The 27,208-nt window shown below is 42.3% G+C and overlaps 1 protein-coding gene across 1 annotated transcript in view; it reads right to left on the minus strand.

The window, feature by feature from the left end:
* The window catches only part of jph3b (junctophilin 3b), an 81,072-nt gene that overhangs the window by 15,998 nt on the left and 37,866 nt on the right, over positions 1 to 27,208 (minus strand). Inside the window, exons 4-5 of the mRNA XM_061721153.1 lie at positions 14,823 to 14,947; positions 9,924 to 10,840 (exon numbers count right to left, since the gene is read on the minus strand). Of these exons, the coding sequence (XP_061577137.1) occupies positions 9,924 to 10,840; positions 14,823 to 14,947 (1,042 nt within the window). The remainder of the gene's footprint in view (positions 1 to 9,923; positions 10,841 to 14,822; positions 14,948 to 27,208) is intronic.

A 27,208-nucleotide genomic window follows, 5' to 3' on the forward strand; every position in this document is an offset into this window, starting at 1 on the left:
TTTGACACACCTCTAGAATAGTAATGGGTTTTCTGTATGTTTACCATTAATAGTTAAATGCCTATGCAATTTTTTAATTTGATTTTTTAAAGGTGATACATTAAATAGTCTTGCAGTTGCTGTTCAACCAGCCGCCTGACTAAAACCACAAGGCTGATGGGACCTGGGATGAAATAAACCTGCTATGTGCATAGATGTACTGCAAGACTATAGAGTGAGAGGACATCATACCTTCTCACCTGTTGCAATTAAACTCTTCCAAGCCTGCACTGACCCAGTTCATCTCTCCACCTAGCTTTTAAATGTTACCATTGCCCTTCCCTGCCACCTATAAAGTCCTTTAATGTGAGCTCAAAGATGTTTAATGACTGGCTACATCATAAGCCCAGAGCAAGATACTCGCCTATCGTCAATCTTTCTTCACCCTGCTTTTATGGAGCGTTTGGACTTTTTTTCACTTGAAGTAAAGTTTGCTCATCAAGTAGATCGGTTGAGACAGATTGAAACAGAACTCCCCAGTTTGTTTCTGTTAGAATAAACTGTGATAATTCAGCTCTAAAAGCCCTAAAGCAGAGACCCGACATCTGGAAACAGATCAGGACTTAAACTCGGGGACATTGTATCACAACTAGAGGAGATGATGATGGCCGGATCTCCACAAATAAGACACATGAGCTGAGACATCTTATTATGGGCATGCCAAGTAGTGGCATGACCATATTGCAATCGTCCAGAATGGCCCAAAGGGCAATGCTGCTAGCATGCTAAAGTCGCAAAAGTCCCACTGCGCACCAGCGGGTGTACAGCATGACCCCGCACTGATGTGGAAAAAAAAAATCCCCAAAAAGTAAAACACGGCCGAAAAAATGAGGAAAAACATGAAAATGAAGGCGATATATTAGTATCTAGAAAAGGTTTCCCTTTTCTTATTATTATTAGTGCCACGGCTGCGCCACGTGGCACGCCTCCTCCATTGAGCTGCGCAAGCTCAATGGAGGAGGAGTGCCTCGTGCGCAGCACGAGGCACTCATACTATTGCTCAGGCTTATTTATTATTTATTATATATTCTTCCGTAAAAACTTTGTCCGGCTACTCCTCCTACAGCTTTGAGAAAACGCGAAAAGTAAAAACGTAGAAACGTGCGCCTTAATCGGGAATCGATGGGTATGACTTTTATTAGCGATTGGCGTGCACGTTTTTGCGCAACGTGCACAAACGTGCGCTTTTTGCCCCATCCGGAACGCATTGCGTGAACTTTGGGGCCTCACCACTCGCACACCGTTACTCGAAAAATTATGAACCGATTTAGAAAGTTGTAGGCCCTGAATTTAACTACAGTCCTGTGGATTTTCAGAACGATGGCACGAATAGTTTTTGCACGAAGTGCAAAAACATTTCCAAATTTCCAAACTAATGGGGAGCTCATTTTCCCTATGTATTCCTATGGCGCCATTCAAAGCGGATGGGAAAATGTCGAGAAAAAAGACAAAATTCACCTTTTTTCTGAGTCACGTATCTTTCTCATACTTGCACGTAGAAACGTCATTCAAACTTCAAAACGGAGGAAAACTTCTCTTCTCTCTCCAAACCCGAAACAGTTTTTTCCTAAAATGTACACTTTTCAAGATATGAGCCCTCAAGCGAGGACTGGAAATCACTTTTTTTCAAATCTAGAGCACGGGAGTCAGTTTGCTAGAGTGTAGTTACACTGGAAAAAAAACATGATTTCTTATTTGTAACTCGAGGTCACGGCCAAACCGTAAAAGGTAGACAGATAATTTTTGGTCAGAATATAGACATAGGTGTTGTGATTTATAAAATGTGACTTTGACAGGCGTGGTGTGCACAAAATTTTAACGGGGGCGCCAACAGACACGCCAGTTCCTGTCTCTCTCTTCATTGACTCCCATGTTAAATGAAGTTTTCTTAAAAAAAATCTCATTTTTGTTTTCGAATTGCCGTTACTAACACATTTTAAGGAATATCTGTATGAAAATAACATTTAGATAATCTGGTAGGTTCTCCGTTTCTCAAAATGTTTTCGTTTTTCTGCTAAGAGCTACGGTTTGAGCGCAAAGTGGAATGATTTCAGGTTTGTCACAACCAAAAATCCAGCTGAGTCATTCCCGCTCCCTCTGTATCAGGCTCTTGTTGCCCGTAGCAACCAGAGCTCAGCTGTACTGATTAGACTGACCCAGAACTGGTCACATGACTCACTCAGTACAGAATTCATAGTATAACCTGGAAAATGGAGAAATCTGAACCCTGACCTTTTAACCTTAGATGAACACACACACACACACACACACACACACACACACACACACACACACACACACACACACACACACACACACACACGATAGGTGTTATTATGGGATGTCAGTTGTTTTTATAGGATGTTAGTGTTATTATGGGATGGCAGGTGTTTTTATAGGATGTTAGTGTTATTATGGGATGTCAGGTGTTTTTATAGGATGTTAGTGTTATTATGGGATGGCAGGTGTTTTTATAGGATGTTAGTGTTATTATGGGATGGCAGGTGTTTTTATAGGATGTTAGTGTTATTATGGGATGGCAGGTGTTTTTATAGGATGTTAGTGTTATTATGGGATGACAGGTGTTTTTATAGGATGTTAGTGTTATTATGGGATGTCAGGTGTTTTTATAGGATGTTAGTGTTATTATGGGATGGCAGGTGTTTTTATAGGATGTTAGTGTTATTATGGGATGGCAGGTGTTTTTATAGGATGTTAGTGTTATTATGGGATGGCAGGTGTTTTTATAGGATGTTAGTGTTATTATGGGATGTTAGTGTTATTATGGGATGGTAGGTGTTTATTATGGGATGGTAGTGTTATTGGTGTTAGCGGTCCCGTTAGCGGTTCTGTTAGCGGTCCTGTTAGCGATCCCGTTAGCGGTCCCGTTAGCGGTCCAGTTAGCGATCCCGTTAGCGGTCCAGTTAGCGACCCCGTTAGCGGTCCCGTTAGCAATCCCGTTAGCGGTCCCGTTAGCGGTTGTTAGCGATCCCGTTAGCGATCCCGTTAGCGGCTTGGTTAGCGATCCCGTTAGCGGCTCGGTTAGCGGTCCCGTTAGCGGTTCAGTTAGCGATTCCGTTAGCGATCCCGTTAGCGGTCCCGTTAGCGGTCCAGTTAGCGATCCCGTTAGCGGTCCAGTTAGCGACCCCGTTAGCGGTCCCGTTAGCGGTTCCGCTAGCGGTTGTTAGCGATCCCGTTAGCGGTCCCGTTAGCGGTTCAGTTAGCGATTCCGTTAGCGATCCCATTAGCGGTCCCGTTAGCGGTCCAGTTAGCGATCCCGTTAGCGGTCCAGTTAGCGACCCCGTTAGCGGTCCCGTTAGCGGTTCCGCTAGCGGTTGTTAGCGGTCCCGTTAGCGGTTCTGTTAGCGGTTCTGTTAGCGGTCCTGTTAGCGGTTCCGTTAGCGGTTGTTAGCGGTCCCGTTAGCGATCCCATTAGCGGCTCGGTTAGCAATCCCGTTAGCGGCTCGGTTAGCGGTCCCGTTAGCGGTTCAGTTAGCGATTCCGTTAGCGATCCCGTTAGCGGTACCGTTAGCGGTCCAGTTAGCGATCCCGTTAGCGGTCCAGTTAGCGACCCCGTTAGCGGTCCTGTTAGCAATCCCATTAGCGGTCCAGTTAGCGACCCCGTTAGCGGTCCCGTTAGCGGTTCCGCTAGCGGTTGTTAGCGGTCCCGTTAGCGGTTCTGTTAGCGGTTCTGTTAGCGGTCCTGTTAGCGGTTCCGTTAGCGGTTGTTAGCGGTCCCGTTAGCGATCCCATTAGCGGCTCGGTTAGCAATCCCGTTAGCGGCTCGGTTAGCGGTCCCGTTAGCGGTTCAGTTAGCGATTCCGTTAGCGATCCCGTTAGCGGTACCGTTAGCGGTCCAGTTAGCGATCCCGTTAGCGGTCCAGTTAGCGACCCCGTTAGCGGTCCCGTTAGCAATCCCATTAGCGGTCCCGTTAGCGGTTCCGCTAGCGGTTGTTAGCGATCCCGTTAGCGGTTCTGTTAGCGGTCCCGTTAGCGGTTCCGTTAGCGGTTGTTAGCGGTCCCGTTAGCGACCCCATTAGCGGTCCCGTTAGCGACCCCATTAGCGGCTCGGTTAGCGGTCCCGTTAGCGATCCCGTTAGCGGTCCCGTTAGCGGTTCCGTTAGCGATCCCATTAGCGGTCCCGTTAGCGGTCCCGTTAGCGGTCCCGTTAGCGGTTCCGTTAGCGGTTGTTAGCGGCTCGGTTAGCGATTCCGTTAGCGGCTCGGTTAGCGGTCCCGTTAGCGATCCCTTTAGCGATCCCGTTAGCGGTTCAGTTAGCGATCCCGTTAGAGGTTCCGTTAGCGGTTCTGTTAGCTATCCCGTTAGCGGTCCCGTTAGCGGTCTTGTTAGCGGTTTTATTAGCCTATTACATGTTTTCTGTAATAACTTTTGAATGGTTTGACATAGAGAGTCATGGGTGGTGTCAAATGACTAAGTATCGAGTCCTTGACCTTCATGGGTGCAAATAAGCCCCGCGATCATCCGGCAGTAGTCCGTGGCACTTCAAAATTTCCCGGGAATTTTGTCTAGTTATTCTTATTATTCCGCACTTTTTTTCGTCCATTAATACGGCCCGAACCGCAACGTGCACCCATGCATGGCATACATCGTTGGATGCGTCTCCATCGTGATTCGATGGGCATTACTTTTCTCAGTAATAGGGGTTACCATGGCAACGCTAGTTGCTAAAAAGCAAAAAAAAAGGCGAAAATTCCCGCGCTTATTGCTCGGCCGAACTTTATCGTAGAGACATCGTTCAAACTTTGAAACACTCGGCCCGATAGTTTTTAAAGGACCATACAACTTCATCATTCTAGTTATTACGGTTTTTGCGATATTTAACTTTCAATTTAAAAAAAAAATCACTTTTATTTTGGACGCTTGTTGCTAGGCAACGGTTTATCGTACAGACATCATTACAACATTGACCAACCCGGGACGCTTTGTACTGCAACATATTTTAGTCTCGTCATGCTTGCTATTACGGTTTTTGAGATATTCCACATTGTTCATTTTGATGCTAACGGAACTTCGGATGCTTGTTGCGCGGCAACGCGGTATCGCAGAGACTTGGTTCCAACGTTAAAAGACTCAGGTTGATGTGGACTACAACATACTGAGGTCTCATTACGCTGTCGTTTACAGCTTTTGAGATATTAAAGCCAAATTGTCCCATTCTATCCTATGGGGCTTGTTACCATGGCAACAAAAACCAATGCATTTGTATGGGGGACCATGTGAATAAACAATCTGTTAATGCTGCCCGAACCGGAATGTGCACCCATGCATGGCATATATCGTTGGATGCGTCTCCATCGTGCCTCGATGGGCATTACTTTTCTCAGTCAAAAGTGTTACCGTGGCAACGCTAGATGCCATAAAGCAAAAAAAAAGGCAAAAATTCAGACGCTTATTGCTCGGTCGAACTTTATCGTAGAGACATCGTTCAAACTTTCAAACACTTGGCCCGATTGGCACTAACGGGCCGTACAAGCTCATTATGCCAATTATTAAAATTTTTGCGATATTGACCTTTCATTTTTTTTTTAAATTTCCATTTGACTTTGGACGCTTGTTGCTAGGCGACAGATTATCGTAGAGACATCGTACAAATGTTCCCCGACTCGGCACGCTGTGGCCGTCAACATATTCAAATTTCATGAAGCTGGGATTTAAGGAAATTTTATGTCAAAATCCATGCCAAATGGCCCCATTCATTCGGATGGGATTTTTTTACCACGGTGAAACAAAAACCTATCCATTAATGTAGCCTGAACCGCAACGTGCACCCATGCATGGCATACATCGTTAGATGCGTCTCCATGTTGCCTCGATGGGCATTACTTTTTTCAGTCAAAAGTGTCACCGTGGGGGGCGCTAGACGCCAAAAAGCGCACACCTTTAATAACTATTGGGAGCACAGGAATGAATGCAATACAACTGTAAACACCTCAAACTGACATAGAACCACCCCGAACACAACCACTACAGCCCTAAACCAAAGCAGCTGGAGGGGTCGAATGGGCCGTAGGGCATGCCCATGTCAAAATTTCGTGAAATTTTCTAGTTATGTTTGTTATTGAGCCATAACAAATTAACGACCAGGGGAAACAGCGCCGTCTCTTCCGGTCTACTTTGCAGCCGTTTCCTTCTGAGAGGATTAAGAATGTTTTCAGGGCAAACATGTCTGTGTGGCGCTCGCTAATAAATGAGAAAGTGTATCTGCCGCTGAAAATTTGATCTAATCATGCACAGCTTGTGCTCAATATCTTCTAGATGACAGCACACAAACTGTTATTGGGTTTCTAGTCAGACTTTGAGTTCCTGTTTCAATTAGACTATTATAATGAATAGACTCTTAAAATAAAGTTACATTTCTAGAAACACTCACACAAGGTCACACGAGTCTTCAGGTGGGAAGATGGAGCTTACCTGATTTTGACTAAACTTCAAAGGGGTCATAATTATTCCAATATCTAAAAAAGCTTTCCATGACTTCACCTCCTCCAGCTAACTTACCAAGGTTGCATCATAATCAGACACAGGCGTGTTTTTGAGCAGATCCAGTTTCTTTCCTGTCATAAATGAGTTTAAAGGTGAGTTTGGGTGCAACTTCGGCCGCATGTGACTGACTCTTTAGTACAAAAACAAATGTGCGAGCTCCCAGTAGCATGGTGATGCGGATGATGTGATATCGGAGCAAGTATGGTTTCTGCTCAATCATTATCGAATTATTTTTAAATTAAAGACGTATCTCTCAAACAGCTACACAGATTTTTACCCAACTAAAACCTAGCCTCAGAAATTTGAACCTATTCTTCATACAAGCTGTACTTGTAGTGATGTTTCTCCTGAAACTGTTGCTCATCTGTTCCGTCCACATTTCAAACTATCGCAGCAACAATTTTCTATTTTTATCTGTTTCAAAATATCGAAACACTTTCAGTTGACTTTGGAATCATGTTATGCTTGACTTCCATCAAAGCGTGGACATGAGTATGAAGGAGATTTTTAACTAATTTGTTATTCTTCTTGGCCAAAAATTATGTTCACAACAGTAAATTATTTTCCACACTAAAATATTCTTTTTTTTTAATAGAACATTTCTTGAAATGTCTTAGTGTTAATGACTGAGTTTGGGTACTGCTTAGATTCTGTCTAATTATCTACATTCCTATCGTCTATATCTGCTGATTCCTATTCAACTCACTCTCCACATCAAGAAGTCAAAAGAAAAAAAAACATTACCAATCTGAATTCAAAATCCCCGATACTCTCAGTTAATTGTTTTTTTTTCTATTCCCCTCTCTTACTCAATTGTAAAAACCTCTATATTGTTTTTATAATTAAGTCTGGGACTTTTGTACTACATTTGCTATGTTATGGTTGGGGGGATAGATGGATGGATGGCACTGCAATAGGGGGTGAAGACCACCCAATGCATTACAAGGACTACACTCCCCCCCAACAACGATGTCCAGAAGAAGCGATGTCTACGACGGCACCTCCTCTCTCCCTGCTCTGCTCTCTGCTCCAGCGGCTCTCTCCCACTCCTTCTACAAACCATTCCTGGTACTTACACTGTTACAGTGCTCACCTAACGTATATATCCTCATATATATGCACTCTGTACACCTGATCATTGCACATCTATACACATCTGTACAGTATATACACCTACATTTAGTTTATCTGTATATAGTGTTCATACTACATCTTATATGACCCACTTGTATATTAATATAGTAAATATCTACTCTATACGGATTTTTCTGTACATACTGGACTTGCTGCTTTTGCACATCTGATTAGATGTCAATCGGCATTTCGTTACCCTGTATTTTACATGTTTAATGACAATAAAACTGAAACAATCAATCAGTCAATATAATGGATGGGTGGGTGGAGCCGGTAGGACAAAGTTTATACTATTTCTGCATTCAAATGCACATAATCTTAAAATAGCGTTACAATGTACTTTAGAAGGCAACACTGCACTGCTTAATTGTTTGCGTGACTGAGGGATCATATATTGGACTGATTTTAATGAGAATGGGGGCTGATGCAACGGTCCAATCTCACCACAGGTGGTTGGAAGAAACTTTAGTTTAAATCATGTAGAGGCAGGGCCACCGACTAGCGACAACAGTCCGGATCCGGGCTCTGAAGAGCTTTTGCCGGGATCGCTGGAAATCTGGTGCTATTATTAATTCATAGTAGTTTCATGTAAATGCTGTTGCCAGCAACAGAAAAATGACACACATTCTTTGAAATACCGTAACTCTTCTACCGTTTACGCTATCGACGTAGTTCCAACAGATTCTGAAAGCTGAGAAGCGCCGCTTTGCGCTGCAGGGGTCAGAGCCAGAAGGGGGCCCCGAGCCAGGATGGGGCCCTGGCGGCCGGCCAACTTTGAATCACAACAGACAATGACAATTTGCAATGACAGAGTGGTTGGCTGGCGGAGAGCTTCGTCACCTCTGGCTCTGGCAAAAGCAAGCAGTGCACCTTTGTAACCAAACCTGATGAAGAGAAGCTATTCACCTGCCAATGAGCAACGTAAGAAGGGGGAACGGTGTGCAGCTGGTAGTGCAGCCGTCTCACAGCTAGAAGACCCTGAGTTAGAGGTAGAAGTGCGTGTTAGTTCCCCCATGACTTCGGTGCCCACACCCTGGGTGGGGTTGGCGAAAGGGCCTTTCTGTGTGGAGTTTGCGTTATTTCCCCCTCGTTCCCTTGGGTAGCTAATGTGAGCTACCCTCACAAAAACATGCAGCAGTCCTGGGCTATACTGCCCCCTCTGGCCAACCGGGGCGCCAGATGGGATGGGAGGGATCTGGCCGGAATAACGTGATCCTTCCACGCGCTACGTCCGGTCGGAGAAACCCCACCCTGTCTGGTGAAAAGATGCAGCCTGCTCTCTCCTCAGGTAAGGAGGAGACCTGAGCTCAGTGCAGGGACCTCCCGGGGTTGGTAGAGGGAGCAATGCCCAGGACTGACTTATGTAGGAGCACTGGGTGAATAAATGGGGAAAAAAATCAGGGACAAAACTATAAATTTAGAAACAAAACAAAACAAAACAAAACAAAACAGGAGGAACAAAAAATGCATCAATAAAGTGGGAAGTAGTGCAGGAAATTAATTAGCTGGAGGGGCCCCCTGTGGATTTTTGCCTAGGACCCCAGAATATATATGTTAGGATTTTATGACATTTGTTTAAAGGCTTGAAGGGTTTTTCTATAAGATTCTACACTGGTGGTTGCTACTGTTAAGATAGTTGAGCTGTTTTCTCTTCTTTAGGTGAAGACAACAAAGAGAAACAGCTGTTTTAACACTGATGGGTCCCATCCTGTTTTCTGGGTTGACACTAGGATGAAATCAACAGAGAAATAAGGCTGAAGGTGTGACATGTTTGGGTGTCTTTCCCTGCAGCTGGATCCACAGATGGGGTTCATGTACAAAACACCTCCCTTTTCAGTATAAATACGACTGGGTTGATTACACATTAGGCATTTCTCTCCTACCTATGTGGTTTGAGTGTTAAGTGTACCTCCTGGAAAATATTGTACATGATATAATAAAAGCTTGTATTAACATTTGATTCTGTTCACTGGTTTTCTTATGGTGCACCAGACAAACCAACACGTGGATGTTTCATATATCAGCGCAACGCTGCGCTTCTCAGGTTCCAGGATCCGTTGGGATTGGGTCAACGGCATACATGGACAAAGACTTACATTATTTCAAAGAGTTGGTCATTCAAAGAATGTGTGTCCCTATCCAGCGGTGACGTTTCTCCCCCCAGAGGGAGGTGTGAGGACCTGGACGCCCCTGAAACGTAGGTGAACGCCCCTGCTTCAGAGTGGTGCTGGCTAGTTCAGACTTACCGAGTTGCCTTTGCCCTGCGCGAGGCTGAGCTCCGTGTCTGGTGTGATGGGGGAGGAATGCAGAGGGGGGGAGAGGGTGAGGTCCCTGCGTAGGGGCCGGGAGTCCACCTTCTCGCCCGCTCTGTCCAGCTTGAGCACCGAGTCTTTGCCCCCCTCGCGCCCCTCTCGGGTCTTGTGCCTCTGGCGCTGCCCCCCGTGCGGGCGCTCCTCCTCGTGGGGGGGCCCGTGCCTCTCCTCCCCGTGGGCCTTGTGGGAGGCGGAGGACCGCGGCTGTAAAGGCTTCATCTCCATCTCGTAGTTGCTGATCTTCTCCTCGTCCTGCTCCAGCAGGCGGCCCCCCCGGCCGTGCACGCCCCTGTGCCCGGACGTCCACGTGGCCGACGAGGACGACTCCAGCCAGCGCTCCCCCCGGGCCTGTCTGTGGTTGGACGAGCCGTGCTCCCGCGCTTTGTGGTTGGACGAGCTGTGTTTGTGTCCGTTGGTCCGGGTCACCCCCCGCCCGCCAACCCCACCCCCGCCCTTGTGAAACACCCCCCTCCTCTTGTCCTCCGTCCAGCTGTTGGCCCGCGTGTACTCCCCCTTTCCTCCCCCCCCTCCCTCCATCAGCACCTGGATCTCGGACGGCCCCCCTCCACCTTTCTCCCCCCGGTCCCCGTGGTCCACGTGGTCCACGGCGGTCTGCCGGTGGAAGCGGGCGCTCTTGCTGCGGTGGGACGGCCGTACGGGGGCCGGCGGCGTGTGCTGGGGTGAGGAAGAGGGGGGGCTGAGGTCCGGCGTGGCGGCGTCATTGGACGGGTCATCGGAGCCCACGCTCTTGGTGTAGAGGTCTGGACTTTCAGCCGTCCCAACACTGCTGGACAAACCCTCGCCCTCCACCTCGCTGGACACCTGCCGTTTGGGGCGCTGCATCTCCATACCTGCAGGTGACACAACAAAACATGTCAGAAATCGGGGGGAGGTGAGGCCGCTAGAGTCACACCTGAGGGCTTTGCATGGTTACGATTTGAAATTTCAGCATAAGATTAAACAGAAGTACAACATTTTGATCAGTGAAGAAACACCTGAGAAACTAGTGATGGGTTAAAAGCAGGGGACACATTTCAATGTGTTTCCATGTGTACTGACAAATAAAGTGGTTATTATATATTATAAAGTACCTGATTTCTTCTCCCCTCAGTCTTCTAGATAACACTAGAAGACTTCAAATAATAATCACTGCTGGTTTTCTTACTTTTCTTTCACAGGGAGAACTGGTTTTCTCTCTCCAACATATTCTCACTTAACACTCCTCACATACAGACTTCTAGTCAAAAGCACTTAAATACAGTTTTCCCTGTATGGGGGGCTCTTTTGCATCACTTTCAGATGCACGGAGAACTGCTAACCAGCAGCACACTGGCAACAGCGACTGCACCAATAACGCACGTGACAGGAAAATAATAGTGCTTTCTTCTCAATAAAAAAGACTAGATGTAGGAGGGGAACCCAACCTTTTTATGTCTTTCTTTTGAGATCCTTTGCTGCACTAAAGTAGCCTTGCTGCATGGATATGCAATAAAAATGCCCAATTTGAAATAAAATTAAAAAACATTATGGTTGGGCAGTAAAGTAAACAATAACATATATCCTGCGTCATGGTATAGCCTACCAGAACCATTATATTGACAGCCTGGATAAGCCTGCGAAATTCACACTTTGAGGATATCCTGGGCGTTAAAAACCAGGGGGCAACATCCAGTTTCTCTATGTCGAGCCAACGAGGGAGTACTGTTCCTTGATTGACCACTAGAGGCTGCCTCAAAAGCAGAGTCCAATCTCCACTGACCCCCCATGTCAAAATGTCCAACATTCCAGCAGAAAAAAAACATATTTACAGCCTATTTCCAGAACGGTTTTAGGTCAGGGGATGAAGTTTAGTTTCGTCCACAAACAGCAGGCAAAGCAACAATCATTAAACAGCCCACATACTTCCAATATACACATAAATGTTAACATATACACCACAAAACATCAACAAACCCAACAAAGACTCCCAACAATAAGGCCTAAAATGATATAGCAGACACCACACTAAATTCTTCAAGATACAAACAGGACTACCGAGGATTGTAGCTATGGGCAGCCAGATAATGCTGCATTCAGAATATTTAAATCAGTCTGAATTTATGAAATGAGACTTGATTTTTGAGGTTCCGGCAGGCTTGGTGCTGGTTCCAAATATATGGAGCAGCAAAACCTAAATGTTTCCCTATTTCAGCTCAGACCTTACATATTGCGGACCTATAAAGCGAAATAAAACAGTCTGGTAAGTCAAACTTTATTCAACTCGTTCACAATAACTGAGAATATTGGTTAGTTGTAATTAAAACAGAAAAATACTTTCACATTTTAAATCATTTGTCAATCACAAATCCATTAATAAAAACTGGAAGAGTTAAGCATCCTGTTCTCTGATTCATTGCTGCCAGCTATAGCAGACACCTGAAGTTAGTGTGAGGTTGGAACAACATTGTATTCCAACGTTTTGATTATAACTGGATTATGATATAGATATACAAATTTTACGCTAAAAACCTACTGTTGGCTTGACGTCTAATTACAGTAAGGTAACACTGTTCTAGTGTGCATATATATATATATATAATTTTTTTTTTTTTTTTTCTGAAGAGAAAAAGAAAATTAAAATATCAGCTTAAACTAAAAAAATTGTTTTGATTCATATAGTTTTGTGCCCCAAGCAGGTTTTAGCGACTGAACGCTGCACACCAATGTGATGTTATTCATTACCTCTCTTGGTATTTATCCCTCTTGATTTCCTTTGTTCAGTGTCAGATCTTTGTGACTACGTACATCGCTTTTCGTGCATTTGGATTGATGTTGTGGAACGTCTGCGTCTGCAGTGCCCTTAGTTATTTTATAAAGTTGCTCTTTTTTATTTAACTTCCAGCTGCCTGTTAGCCTGGATCTGGGTTCTCTCCACCTCTACATACACCAGACCACAAAATAGCAACAGCATTTTTTATAAAGGTAATTTAATATATGTTTGCTGAAATGCTCCAAAAATATGAATGTTTTAATCACACTTGTTTCTGTTCATCTTTGCCAAATAGTGATAAACATTTGCTGTTCCAACTATGTCTATGGAACATCTACTTTCACCAGTAGCAGCTTATCAAAAGGCAACAGCTTGTTTATAGTTCCCGGGAATGATTTCTGCATCTTTGCCTTGGCTTCCACAACCGTCTCTGTTTCTTATGTGCCTTTGGGAAAGGATAAATACCCACCAAAGCTTTAGACATCACCCCTGATGTCTAATATCCAATACAATATCCAAGCGACTCTACTTTCTTTTCCTTAAATAAACTTCAGCTCTGCCAGACCTGTCTCCTGCTCTACAATGCTGTGTCACTTTCAGAAAAAGGTTTCCAGTCCAGATGTGTCTTAGTGTCACAGATGGGGAAGTGTGTGAGAATGCTCCCAGAAGGGTTAGAAACATGTTCTGCACTGATCTTAACCATGACCCAAATCTTCATCGCAACGTAGCCTTTTGCTTGAGGATGCTGTTCCTCTGAGGAAGTTTGGATGTAGCAATGGGAAGGGAGGACAATCAGAATGTTTACGCAAGTAATCAGCATCCATCCAACCTTTAATATCTGCTCATTTGGGTTTGATAGAGTCAACAATATTAGCAGAGAGTCCTCCCTCTCCCAGATCACCCCCTCCGGCTCCTCCTGGAGGATACCAAGGTGTTCCTGGGACAGCAAACAGATAATAATGTCCTGGATCTTCCCCGGAGTCCCGTCACGGTTGGGCATACGTCAGTAACTGTGTGTGATACATTTGCCAAAATAAAACCAAAATAATCAGTTATCATTTTATCAATGATATGTTCTTTATTTTGATGTACCTCCCATTAAACAATGGCAAATGGAAGACAAAGTCTTTTTATCTGATGGTTTTCATTCAAGCTTGACCTGGCCACGCCATGAGCCCGGATATTTTGGCCTCTGCCCCTGGAGGCATAATCCCGAGACTTTATTAGACGTGTTCCCAAACTGACTTCTGATTCACCCCAAGCATACAGGAGTTCTGTGAATACTGACAGATGGAAGAATACCAGCACTTCACTCGCACCGCAGACCCCCCCCCACCCATTCAAAGGATTTAAATGATGCTGAAGCTGCATGTCCTGACCTGTTGGAGACAACAGTCTCAAGAGTTAGAGAACCACATTTCAGTATGAAAGCTATCTCAGAGACATGACTCAGTTGTGTTGCAGGTTGTTTTAGTGTCCATTTCTCAAGAGGTGTGTAACTTTGAGAGAACAAAGAGAGAATCGCTCAACCCCCCCCCTTCTCCGACCACCTCTGCCCCTCTCAACTTTTCACACAATGCTTATTTTTCTTATTTTTCATCTCTAAGCAGATAAAAGGGAAACAGCAAGGGGAGATAATGATGGCCAGGATGTCCAAACAAACATGCTGTTAAATGTCAGCATTAATGCTTGTTGACATGAAACGTTTTCTTTGGGGGGTGTGAGGGAAAAGGATGCTTAGAGCATAAAAATGGCAAAAGAGCAGTCACTGTCGCCCTGGTTCTGTGTGTGTGTTTGGTCCGGGGAAGTGTACATTACGTGTTGGAAAGTCGGTATGTGCACGAGTGTCCCGCTGAACGCTGGTTTCCACCGGCCACCTGCTGCGCTCTACAGGTGTGAGTGACAGAGGCAGAACCGCAAAGCTGGAGGGAGGCTGACACTGACCTTTATCCCCAACCCACACACACGTGCACACACGTGTTGGTACATATAAGTCTGCTTGGCTCCTACATAGATACATACATCTATAAATATATCTGTATGGTGTGTGTGTTTGTATGTGTGTGTGTTGTGCTTGAGCCCACCGTTTCCTGGGTGCTGGAAAGACGGGGAGAACTGCTTGGCAGTGACCCTCGCCATGCGACTCTCCTCCTGGGCCTTCTGAGCCGCTCCCACCGCTGCCTCCGCTTTGCCCTGCGCATGAGCTGTCCTGCAACATGATGGAAAGATACATTTACTACAAAGACTCGAAGCAGATCTCAGCTTTGACTCAATCAGACCTGATGCAAAATGTGCTTACTTTTCATATTTTAGGCTTGTATATTCCACATATTTCAACATATTACAACCACATTTACACATGAGCCATTGGAACATTACCCCCCTAAAAAAAAAAAAAAAAAACAGTATGACAAAAGCGTAAGAATTCACTTCTCAAGTATTTTATGTCATATTTCTAGTATCATCAAAGACTGAGACATGAATGATTTTTATGGACCTTTTGAACTTTTCCATTAAAACTTTATGAACGTTTTTCTTTTTTTTCAATGTAAGTTCACTTGCACACAACTTCTTGGTTTGTGTAAACACAAAGATGGATTTGAATGAATAAAAGTGCCAGGAAAGTGCTTCAGTCTCCAGGATTTGGTCCTCACTTGTACTTGGATGAGTGGTCCAGCCTTACTTACTCCCGCAGCCCCCCCAGAGCATCACGGCTGAACAGCACACTAGAATTGGGTGGTAACTGCTATTTCAAACTGATGAGATGTATCATACGTTTTATGCTGATTTCTGGAAGTCGTCTGTGATCTTTACTGTTGAACACAGTAAAGAGAGAAGCTTCCACACTGAGCCCAACTGATTTGATTGAGCTCAACTTTGCATGGATTTGATCCTCCTGTGGTTTTGTAAAAAAAAACCTGTTGATGTATAGTATTGAATTTGAATATACCATAATAAATTACAGCATTTGCACCATCTGACTAATATTCTTATGGTCTTCCTCTCAAGAAAGAAAAGAAATCTGCAGTTTTCTTTAATTCACATCTAGCATCCCTGTTCTTGAATGTTACCAGTGCTTTACACTTTCTTGTAAATGATCTGTCTTTATTGATGAAAGTGTCTTAATAGTAGATTTTGTCAATGATACACCTACCTTCTAGAGATGTTATGAAGGGGTTTTTCTTCACCAAGGAAGGGATTCTACAATCATCTACTTTTGTTGTTTTCTATGGTCTTCCAGGCTTCCTGATGCGATTGAGCTCATGAATGCTTCCTTTCTCTTAAAGGGTGCCCAAAACTGCTGACTTGGACAAATTTACAGTTTAAGGTTTTCCCTTACAGATTTATGTAGGTTGTCAACTTCAGACCTTTATCCACCACATTTGTCTTGAAGTAATGAAGGAATCTACTGGACCTGGCCCAGTTAACGTCTTTGTAGTCAGTTGTCCTAATACCTCAGAGCACCAAAAAATGGAGGTGTTTTGCTCATAATGGATGTAATTAAAGGGCGAATGACACATTTTTGTAAAATTAACGGTTGTGTAATGTCAGGAGATTTTTTTCTGTGAACCTTAAACAACACCTATCTCATCATTGCAGTGCTTAAATGAAGCTTTTATTAACAGAATGAGTATTATTTATATCTGGGTTATCTGTTGTACTGAAGCTTTTTCCAACTGACAAATTTCATTTGTCGTCACGTAAGCAAGAGAGTAAGAAAAAAACATGCACAGCAGCAAGTAGGTATCAACCTATGGAATGATGCCGCCCGCAGCAGCTACAGCAGGACAATTACTACAGATCTGCGGCATCGTGGGGATTTTCCTCCACATACAAAATTTAAAATATTGTGCAAGAAAATGTGTTTAATATCACATAATAAGTCCTCTCACTGCTTTTGCATCTGACAAGCTTTTTATACCCTTTGCTTTCTTCCAACAGCCCCTTTGCATCCTCCTTTTCATATCTCTTTTCATTCTGCTTCTGACGATTTGGCCCTTCTGTCTTTACAACGATCGCCTTTTCATCTGCCTCTCATCCCACCCTACTTACTTTTTCTCTGATTATATCAAGTAGGCCTAGGTTTCTGGGAATCTGCCATGACTCACTGGGCTCTTTCCTCATTCTGCTCTTCATATACTATATGTATATGCAATTATTGCTGTTATTAACATCATGCTTCTCTTTTTATGTCTCACAGCGAATATCTGTAGACTACCGGTAACCTCTTTTTGTTTGGTGGAATTGCTTTCTTGTGCTCACAGCCTTTCACCTGTTTAAAGGGAGTTCTTCTTTACCACTGTCCCCTCATGCATGGATGCAGGAGACTTAATGAAAGTGAAGATTCACTATACATACTGTAGTTGGGATTAGATTAGACTGGAATATATTGGATTACCGTATAAACTAACTATAAAAAGATTATTTCTATTGTGAAACAGTGCTATCTATACACACATACTGTGTATACATACATACATACATACATACATACATACATACATACATACATACATACATACATACATACATACATACATACATACATACATACATACATACATACATACATACATACATACATACATACATACATACATACATACATACATACATACATACATACATACATACATACATACATACATATATTCAAAATTTGGTATATGCAAACTATTGATACTGCTTCATCTTTGTCGTTGTCTCTCATTTGCATGTAGTTTAGTGTCTTGGATGCAGAGTACCTGACATCTCCAAATATTTAATATCCTAGATATCAGTCTGGTATTTGATGATTAAGAGCCCACTGGAGGGCCTTGATTGCTCTGCCTCTTGATCTGCTTCTGATCAGGGATTTTTGATGTGCAGTGACTTACATATTGGGCTCAAAACCGTGTGTGAGCACCTTCCACTTGCACAAAACAGCCTCTTCATCCCTGCCTTTTCTCTCAGTAACAGTCTTGATGCAGTTGCACGTTGGTGGCTATTGATTTCTAGCCTCTAAGCTTGTCCGTGCCAACATCGCTATGCCAGGCCCACAGTGTACTCAACACCACTGTGGTGTTGGTGAGGCATAAACAGGGAGAGAAGAAGAATCTCATCCTGTTTCATAGAGTTTTTTGCAGAAATCTTAAATTTACTTTTGTCAGAAAGAAACTGTTTTCTCACTCTGTTGCTAACTTGGACAGAAAAAAAAGGTAATCCTTCTCACGGCTGCATTTTTTCCTCCACAACTTTGTATCCTGGTCCTTTCTTCACAGGGAACAATCTGTTTCTTCTTGGAGGGAAAGAAGCTGCCAGTTCAAAGAGGGCTTGATTATACAACACAGCATCCTATTTAAAAGAAAAAGGAGCTGCAGATACAGAGCAGATGAGGAGAGACGAAGTGTGGTGATGAGAAGAAGGGGAGGAGAGTCTCGGACAAAGGAGTTACAATGGCTGAGCACGGGGAGTTGAGACGCAGGCGTATAACCTGACAAGACAATGAACTTGAAAGGTGTTGCGTATTTAAATTCAATGAATCACAGCATGGTTAATGGTGAGACAGCATAATTACAGCTGAGTTCACACGTCTAACAGCCAGTGCATTAAAACAAGAGGACAAAAAACAGTAATGACTTCAACAAGATCAAGAGGTTTACAGTTTTATTACCGCAAAGTTACACTAGTTAGCTTCAGCGAGCTCGATTTATTTTGCGCTCTCTCTCTGCGCTTGAATTTGAATTTCAGATTCACAAATTTAGCTCATTTTATTCTTAAAGTATAACATATTAATGCAATGGCATGAAAAATCACAGAGGCTCTGAACTCCTCTATTTTAATGGCGTTTTACAAAATAGGGGCCCTCGAACACAATGTTGCATAGTGCCCCCAAAAATCCATGGCCCACTACCATAGCCACGTCTTCCTTAGGTCACCTATGGATCCCATCAACTAGAACTAGTGTCTAATTATAAATTATTTCATTTTTCTTCATTGTCCTACATAGAAACCAGCGGTTAAGAGCCAGGGAAGCTGGTGCTACTCTGGCCCCAGAACTTTGTCAGGCTGGATGCATGAACTGCTAGCATCAGGGGCTAATGGGGGGAAGTATTGTGATCAGCCAAAACATTGTGACTCTTTGCAAACAGAAAAGCAAACCAACACTAGCCCAGTACCAACACCTGGCTCAAGTTGTCTGAAAATGGGCAATAAGGGTTCAACAGTGGGCTAAAATTAACCTTGAGATAAACTAGCGACAGTGCAATTGATCCAGGAAGTCTAATATCAACTAAACACTAACTTTGGTGGGAAGAGCAGGACATGTTTCATTCCGTCATTTCTAGAGAAAATAAGATGATCCACAGCCAGATTTGTATTCTGGTGCACGCATACACTGAATGAATTGTAAGAAATGGCACAGGAGTGAAGGTGCATGGGCCAAGAAAGACAAGACAGGGAAGAAAAGGCAGGGCAGGCAAGGAAAGTCAAAACAAAGACAAGAGAGAGTGATGAATGAAAGACAACGAGATGAGCTGAGGAGAGTAAAAGGAGAGGAGTTCTAATCCGGGTCTCACAAACTAAGCTCCTCTCATCTCAGTCATGACTCTGAACCAGCTGATGATGATAATGATTCATATCTCACTGAGCCTTCCGGTTATGGATCACTTCTAATCATGTGTGTATACTTGCATTGCCCACATTGTGGGGAGATAACTTTGTTCACACATTACTTACTTTTGGGGTCAAGGGACATAAAAAAAACTTTCTTTGTCCTTTGAATGGTTTGATTGATTAAAGGTTATGCTCAGACTTCAAGAAAGAACCATAAATCAGTGTAATGTTCTCGCAAGTGGAAACACGGTGAATGTGTATAGTTGTGAGAGTGTTTGTGTTGTGCTGTACAGTAGGTTGGCTGGTGAAATGAGGTCACACGATTGCAGTGAGAGGCTCCGTCCACAAAGCACAGTGAGTCACTTGCGTATTTATCTGCTACTAATTACTAATAACAACAGGTAGCCCGATGACACCTCAGTTATGTCAACACATGTGACGAGAGTAATAAGTGCAAATCAGGCTAATATCACACAAACACACACACAGAAAAACTATTCATTTACTGTAACACTGTAATCATATGGACAGTAGATCCTACATTTCTACCAGCTGTTCTGGACCTGTGACCTCTTTTCTTGCCAACATGTCTGAAAGAAGCTGGGATGTTGAAAACCAGCCCTTGAGCGTGCTCCATAAAGGCAGGGAAAATGCCAGATCATCCTTGAACTAGTTTCCATCAGTGCTTTCACTTTGAGAGAGAGAGAGAGGGAGAGAATGACAGCAATTCTCTGGTGATGGTTTCACCTCTCAGGGTTTCTCCTGGTGTTCCACAAGGATATACCCTGCTGCTCTGTTCTGGGACACACATATACACACAGAGGCCATCCTGTGCTGTGCTACTATCTGAATCTGGGTTAGACACTCTTGTGGGTGTGTGTAAAAGAGTTGAGAGCCAGGCCAGGCTACATCTGACTGTACAGTGATGTTCTACTGTTGTGTGGTTCAACCTTTTTTATTGTCTCTCTTCCAAAACCAGCAACTCTGCTTCCCCCATTGCCCTGACTGCTTTGAACAAATACTCACCACTTCCAGGAATCTGTTTAACCCGCAGGATTCAGTCGTCTATTGATAATGTCATGTTTTTTCAAAAAGTTTACCAAAGATGCAGGACAAAAAGGGCGTGGTTTTGAAATACAGTATGAAAACAGAGTTTGAGTATTTTTGTTTTCACAGCAACAACATGAATCTGGCTTTACTGGCTAGTCCATGACATAAAACAAAAGTGAATCCTGCATAAACTCAGTTATTAGGATGCTAAAAACATGATCTGTGATGCTTATAATTGTCCATTTTATACTCTTTTCTAGAAAGAGTATATATTACCTTAAAATGGCTTGGGTATGTGGCTCCACACCTTCCTCCTCGTTTCAGTGAATGGAGCTTCTATAAATAGAGGGGATGCACCGACGTCAGTGCTCCATTTAGACATGACTCCCAAGCGGAAAACATTCAACATGGCTGTCTCCGCCAGTCATGGGATTGTCTCAACGGGGATTCTTGCAACATACTGAAGAATCAGTGGATTATGGCGTTCACATCTGGCCAGAGATCTGGTTTCCTAATAGCAATATGACCAGGAAAACTCACAAATAAAGTCTGTAGATGTGTAATAACCTGGCTGTCTGGACTAGACTACAAAAGCAGGAGTGTGATTTAACAATCATCCAAATTATATAAATATATTATTATAAATTATTATTCTTTTCCAACACATCTGGAGCAGACTTTAAATTTAAATAACTTCCTGTACAAATCTCATTTGCAGAATACATGATTTAACAACAATGCAAAATCAAAGGCATGTTGTTCAAGACTAAATTTCTCATATTGGAATTCCAAGTAAGTTGCAGTTTGAGGGTCCCGAGTTCAGGAAACAAGATGTCTACTAGAATTAACGCTATTGATAAATGAACCTTTTCTCAGCACTTTTATCTTTCTTTCTTTTTTTTTAACAACGTTCAAACTTTATTGGTTTAACATTTTGAAACTAAAGGCAACCCTAGAAAACAAGGCAAAGATTAAAATGCTTGAGAGACCCCAAAAATACAATGATTTTGTAGCACAAATGAAGCACCGAAACATTTCAGGAGGCGTTATTAGCACTGTCAAGTGTCTACATATGGCTGCTTGTGTGTGTGTGAGAGAGAGAGTGTCAAAATGGGATAAGAGGGAAAAACTCGTACCGACAGGACTGATGGGCACTAACAGAATAGGTCATAAAAATGTCGCTACAGTGCGTGCACTTAGCTATAAAGCCACAAGGCAGAGGAGGCAAAAGCCAATTACTCATCACTCTTTGATTTAAACACTGAGGGTGAAAACTGATCGGTGAACCTGCCATGAGCAAGCAAATCTGAACTTCAACATAAGACAAGACAAAAACAAACACACAAACAAAAAAGCCATAAAATGCAGCAGGTGTGGAGTTCAGGTCATCAAGTAGGGAAATGTTGCAACAGAGAAAATATATCTTTTGTTTACAACATTACCAGTGAGTTTTGTTACAAAGAGCTGATGAGAAGTTGTTCAGGCTGTAAAATTGATTCAGCTACTTGAAACTTTTGCTGTTCTTTAAATTTTTGTTCTTGAAAACACAATTTGGTCTCAATTAAATAAACACTGAAGAAGTCAATTTTGTTTTGCATCATTTAACAAAAAAAAAACTTGCCTAGTCATTGCCTGGACAACTTATCACGTGCAATTTGTCACTTTTGTCTTTCTTAGTCAGGTTTAACAAGCCATGCACACAGTAATGTGTTAGTGTTGCCTGTAGTTGCCTGTAGCCATGCTGCTAAAGGGTTTTTGTGTGAAAAGTCTGCAGTACATGATAAGGGTGGGCAAAAATATTGATATGGCAATATATCATGATGCTTTGCCAGCGAATTTGATATCAATATTCAAAATTTGAATATCAATTTTTCTTTCCAATAATATATCATGTTACAGGGAGGGTGTAAATCCAGCACGACTTTATTGTATACATGGGCTTAAATAATATTGTTAATGTTAATTTTATATTATGTTAATAATATGAAAAACATATGACTCAGTTCGTCCCATGAATTATCATTTTAATCTGAGGTATGTGCGAATCGGATTTCAAGATGCATAATGCCATTTACAGTTTTCAGCGAACTATGTATAACATCGCAATATATTGCAAAATTTGGATATTGCAATATCGTATTATATGGTGACTCAAGTATTGTGATGTGACGATAGGTCCTTGGCAATACCCACCAAAACCATGGGTTTCAAACTTCCAATGTGGAGGCAAATTGAATGGTAAAAACCAAGTTTGATGCAGTCTTAAAATAAATATGATGTTGACCCCGGTCCTGAGTTCTGTTTTCTGAGAGCAAATGGAAAGAACTCGTAACTTTTGGAGTCAGCACAGCAGACATTAAATTCCTTTAAAATTTTATTTCAGTCCAACAATTAATGCAGTGAAGTTGTTAAGGCTCCGTCCAAGCATCATTTATCAAGCTGACATAGAAATACTGAGGTGTAAAACTAACCCCCTCCACAGAGTCGGAGCCACAGGTGGAAGCCAGGGAGGAGGTGGGATTGCCATTTGAGAGAAACAGCAAGCTTGGAACAGTAGGTGACACATCTAAAGGAATCTAGGAACACATAGTTCCTGTCCCTTATATAGGTCAAAGAACAAATGGAGTCATCCAAATGAACCATTTAGAGGAGTAAATGGAAGCACCGGCGTGCGAACACAGCGGAGATTGCCTGCCTGAATTGACTCCGGCTGGTCGTGAGGTTTTCTGGACACGTTCCACTGGGAGGAGACCCCGAGGAAGACCCGTCCCCAGATATGCGGATGAAAATTGATGGATGGATGGATTTCATTTTTAATCTCTTCTTTTAAAGATTTTTCAGCGGGTGAGACACATATCTTTGTTTGGTTAACAGAATTCACTTTTACAATTATTAAAGTATCAGTTTTAACCAAACACACAGGAAAAGAGACGTGTTAGTGTAATATGTTTTAAAGACAGAAATATTTTTAGTGAATGTAAAATATGTTTTGTACATAAAACTGATGACTTCATGTTTCCATCTAGTTTACCTGTGGATTAGCTGAACTTGTTGCAACGTTGCAGTTGAAAGTTGCTAGTATGTTCAACTAGTTCTTAGCAGAGGTAGACAGAGGCCACATGGCTTATTACACAGAAACATCTTATGGGCACGTAAACAAGCTAAAAGAGTTCATTCTTACCAGACTGGGACTGTAATATATGAATGTTTTCATGTATTTACTTGGTCCATAAAATAAAGTCACTGTATGAATTATAAAGCCTATAGCCCTAAAATGATTAGAAAAAACAAAAACATCCTTGAAACAGATTTATTACCGGCCACAGGCATCCTTGGTTAGGATGCGGCTATTAATTATCCAACTGATGTCATTCTTTAGTCTGAAATTAATTGTTTTCACAGTTTGTTGGTGGTTAATGTGCCAGGCAATTTTATTTATATTCAGTGGCCTGTAATTCCAACCAAGAATCAACGCTCCCTGAGGAAAAGAGTAAAATATACAAAGATTTTAAAGGGAAAAAAGAAAGAAATACAACACTGAAGGTAAATATACGTATAATGACGTATAATTCCACTGGAGTGTTGTACAACAAGGACAGACTACTCTGCATACTTTAAGAAACTGAGCCAAGGATGAGTTTGTTATCTTTAATCTATCTGTTCTTCTCTGCGTGTGACTTATCAAGAGAGTTGGATGATGGACTCACACTGCCTCAGCAGAAGACGGTCATCAGGACTAAGAGGATTGGATCTTTACTTATTCAGCTCATCTTGCATGTTCAGCAGCTCCGTGCACATACTACACAAGACGGCTCATAAGTAAATTGAGAAAGAGCAGGCTCATCTGTGTGTGAGATGAGTTCAGCCTCCCTGCTCTCTCATTGGTGGCATGATACGGATATTTTTCCAGATTTTACTATTCTTGTATTTCCTATAGTCACTTTGTTTCGCTCCTATCTCGTTTCTTATACACCCTTCCGGGATTTTATTCCCTCAACCAAAGTAACATTTGTGGAGAGCTACCTATGTTCTCCTGTGCACATGTAAATACATGCACTCTTTGCAAGTTATGACCATGAGGTGAGCGTCTGATACATTATTGATCTGGTCCAAGTGACTCAGCTAATCAGATAATAAAGCCTCTTTTCAGAGGTCTGCCATCATTCTGCAGCCATTGTTGACTGGGACAGTGACGTAAAACAAAATGCAACTGAAATTAGTGTATATGCTTCTTATATGGGATTAAACAGAACTGGAGCCAAGCCATGAATATAGGCTGCGAACACTAGAGCATCATTTCTAGTCATGCGGTTCAGATCAGGTCTATGGAATAAAAAAATAATAATAATGTAGTCGTAATGCTGAACTGTGATGATTCATACTCCAATGTGCACCAAGAATAGATTTGTACAACCACAAAACTATTTAATAAATATATCTTTTCTGCCATAAGTCCTGCTATGAATGTTATGTTACACAAGCTTTAAAATCAAGGTAGAACTGTATTTAAGTGCTTTGAGAAATATGGCCATTAAAACAGTAGCGGAACATATCAGAGCCGGGGCGGGGGGCGGGGCATATGACCGGGCCCTTTGCAGCTGCTGAGTCCCTATTATCATCGCTACAGCTGAGAGACAGAAGGAAATAAGCTAGGCGGCCGGGCTACTATATCAACAATTTACCACAAACTCACGTTTTTTTGCTGACACTGTGTGTTTGTGATTGTTCTAACTGTAGCTACCTGTAAACCTGCTCCCTGACCATGATGCAGCTTTTGGTGGCCCGGGCCCGGGGATGAAGTGCTGCTAACAACGTCAGGTTCATCTCCCACAGGAGGAGGATTAGGGCCAACAAAATATGCGTCTAGCTTGGGCAATTTGGCTTTTTCTTGCTCCCTTTTTTCTTTTTCTTTGCATTTTATCGCTCCACTTTTGTGTTTCTAACTCCCGCTCATGTTTAGGCTGTAGGATTACTGCGCTCTGTTGACAAGTGATCGATGATGAGGTTGATAGACGGCTGTTGATGACGAATGATTTTACTCAAAATACATTTGGAGATTTTCTTGCTATTTTTGTTTTAATGTTAACTGTGAGTGTGAAAATCTCAGTGCTGTATACCTAATATGAACCAAGTGGTGCCACAAAAAAAAAAAAAAATCTTGTGGGCGGGGCCTGCTGCCTCAGGGCCCCCATTGGGTCCCGGGCCGGGGGAGTACCGCCCCAACCCCATCAATGTATGCTATTGTAGGTTAAATACCCCATCTAATGCCACATGGAATGGTTTCAAACCAACAAGCAGCTCAACAATGATTGACAGGTATTCACACCACTTTTGATAAACTTCATTTAATCTCTTCAAAATATCTTACAATGACATAAGAGCAAAACTTGTTCATACAAAAGTGTGAGAGCAGACGTTTGCCTGGCTCTATTGTTTGACACGGTTCCAATTTTTAAAGTGGTGCACATGCACATGGACAAATGAAAAAGCGCCTTCTGTTGCAGACACGTTGGTGCACATGCGCATGGGCAACGCATTTGTTTTCAAATGTCAACAGGGTGTGAATAGCTCAGCTGGTGGGGGCTTGCTTTGTACCCTGGTGCAAATAGTCACTCTGTTTTTTTAAACATAACAAGAACTTACTGATTTCTGATATTTTTTTTACGCACTGTTTAAACATTTTTAGTAAATCATGCATTCATATATGTCCAATGCAGTAAAAGAAATAAAGAAGAATACAAAAATTATTCTTTTTTTTTTGTCCAGTAGTCTGAAAGAAGTGGTATTGAAGCAAAATGAACCAAAATATCAACATTTAACAAACAAATGGTGTATATGTTATTAACTAAGAAAAACTAAAATTGTGAGAATAAGGGTTTATATCAAACCCTGTTCCCAAATGAAATGTGAACTGAAGTTAGTCTGTAAAGTTTTTTGAGATTTCAAGTCATTTCACCATTTCATTTCTAATCACTGATTCTATGTCAGTAGACAGCTGCGGTCTCAAACCTCATACTTGGGGTCTGCACATCTCTCCATGCATTACAGAGATATTCCATTCACCCTAACTGCAATTTCTCCAGACACTATAAGCCTATAATGAGATGTCTAAGAAAGTGGACTGCTGCTCAGTTGGTAAAGCAGGTCAGCTCCATGTTTTTTAAAGTTTTGCCACTATTACTGTGAGTGTATGTTGATGCATATGAAGCTTTCCATAGACTTATCTAAGTTTTTCTAATCTGCTTAGGTTTGATATTTGAAAGAAGCTTAAAAACTTTAGAACAGTTCTTGTGATGTTATATCAGTATTAGGCCAATGCACCAAGCAGAAACATGTAGCAGGGCGTGTACTGAAGAACAGTCCAAACAACAGTACTTTGAGTGTAGTACACCGAACTGTAGCATATGGAGCACCGTTTGGACACATGTAGTACTCTCAGTTATGGCCAAATACACTGTGTCAAATTTCAGGCTTAATGCACACATCTGCAGAGGAGCCTATGCCTGTTTAACCTTTAACATTGATTCTACGCATCACTTTAAAAAGTGTTTCTCTTTTATTTAGTGATGCAAACTAATGAAACAGCACTTCTTATTATATACACACTCAATATAAACCATGTTGACAAAAGTATTTGGCTATTTGTACTAATCATCTATTGCCAGTCAACTGTATGTTATATTATTAAGACGTTTAGGAGTGTTCAGGACTAACAACAACTCAACCATGAGGCAGAAGACCATGTAAAGTCACAGAGTGACGTCAAAAACTGGTATGGAGAAAAGTGCACAAAAGCTAATAATGCTTTATTGATTCCATAGCTGAA

Source organism: Cololabis saira, chromosome 5 (genome assembly GCF_033807715.1).
Source record: "Cololabis saira isolate AMF1-May2022 chromosome 5, fColSai1.1, whole genome shotgun sequence".
NCBI lineage: Eukaryota > Metazoa > Chordata > Actinopteri > Beloniformes > Belonidae > Cololabis > Cololabis saira.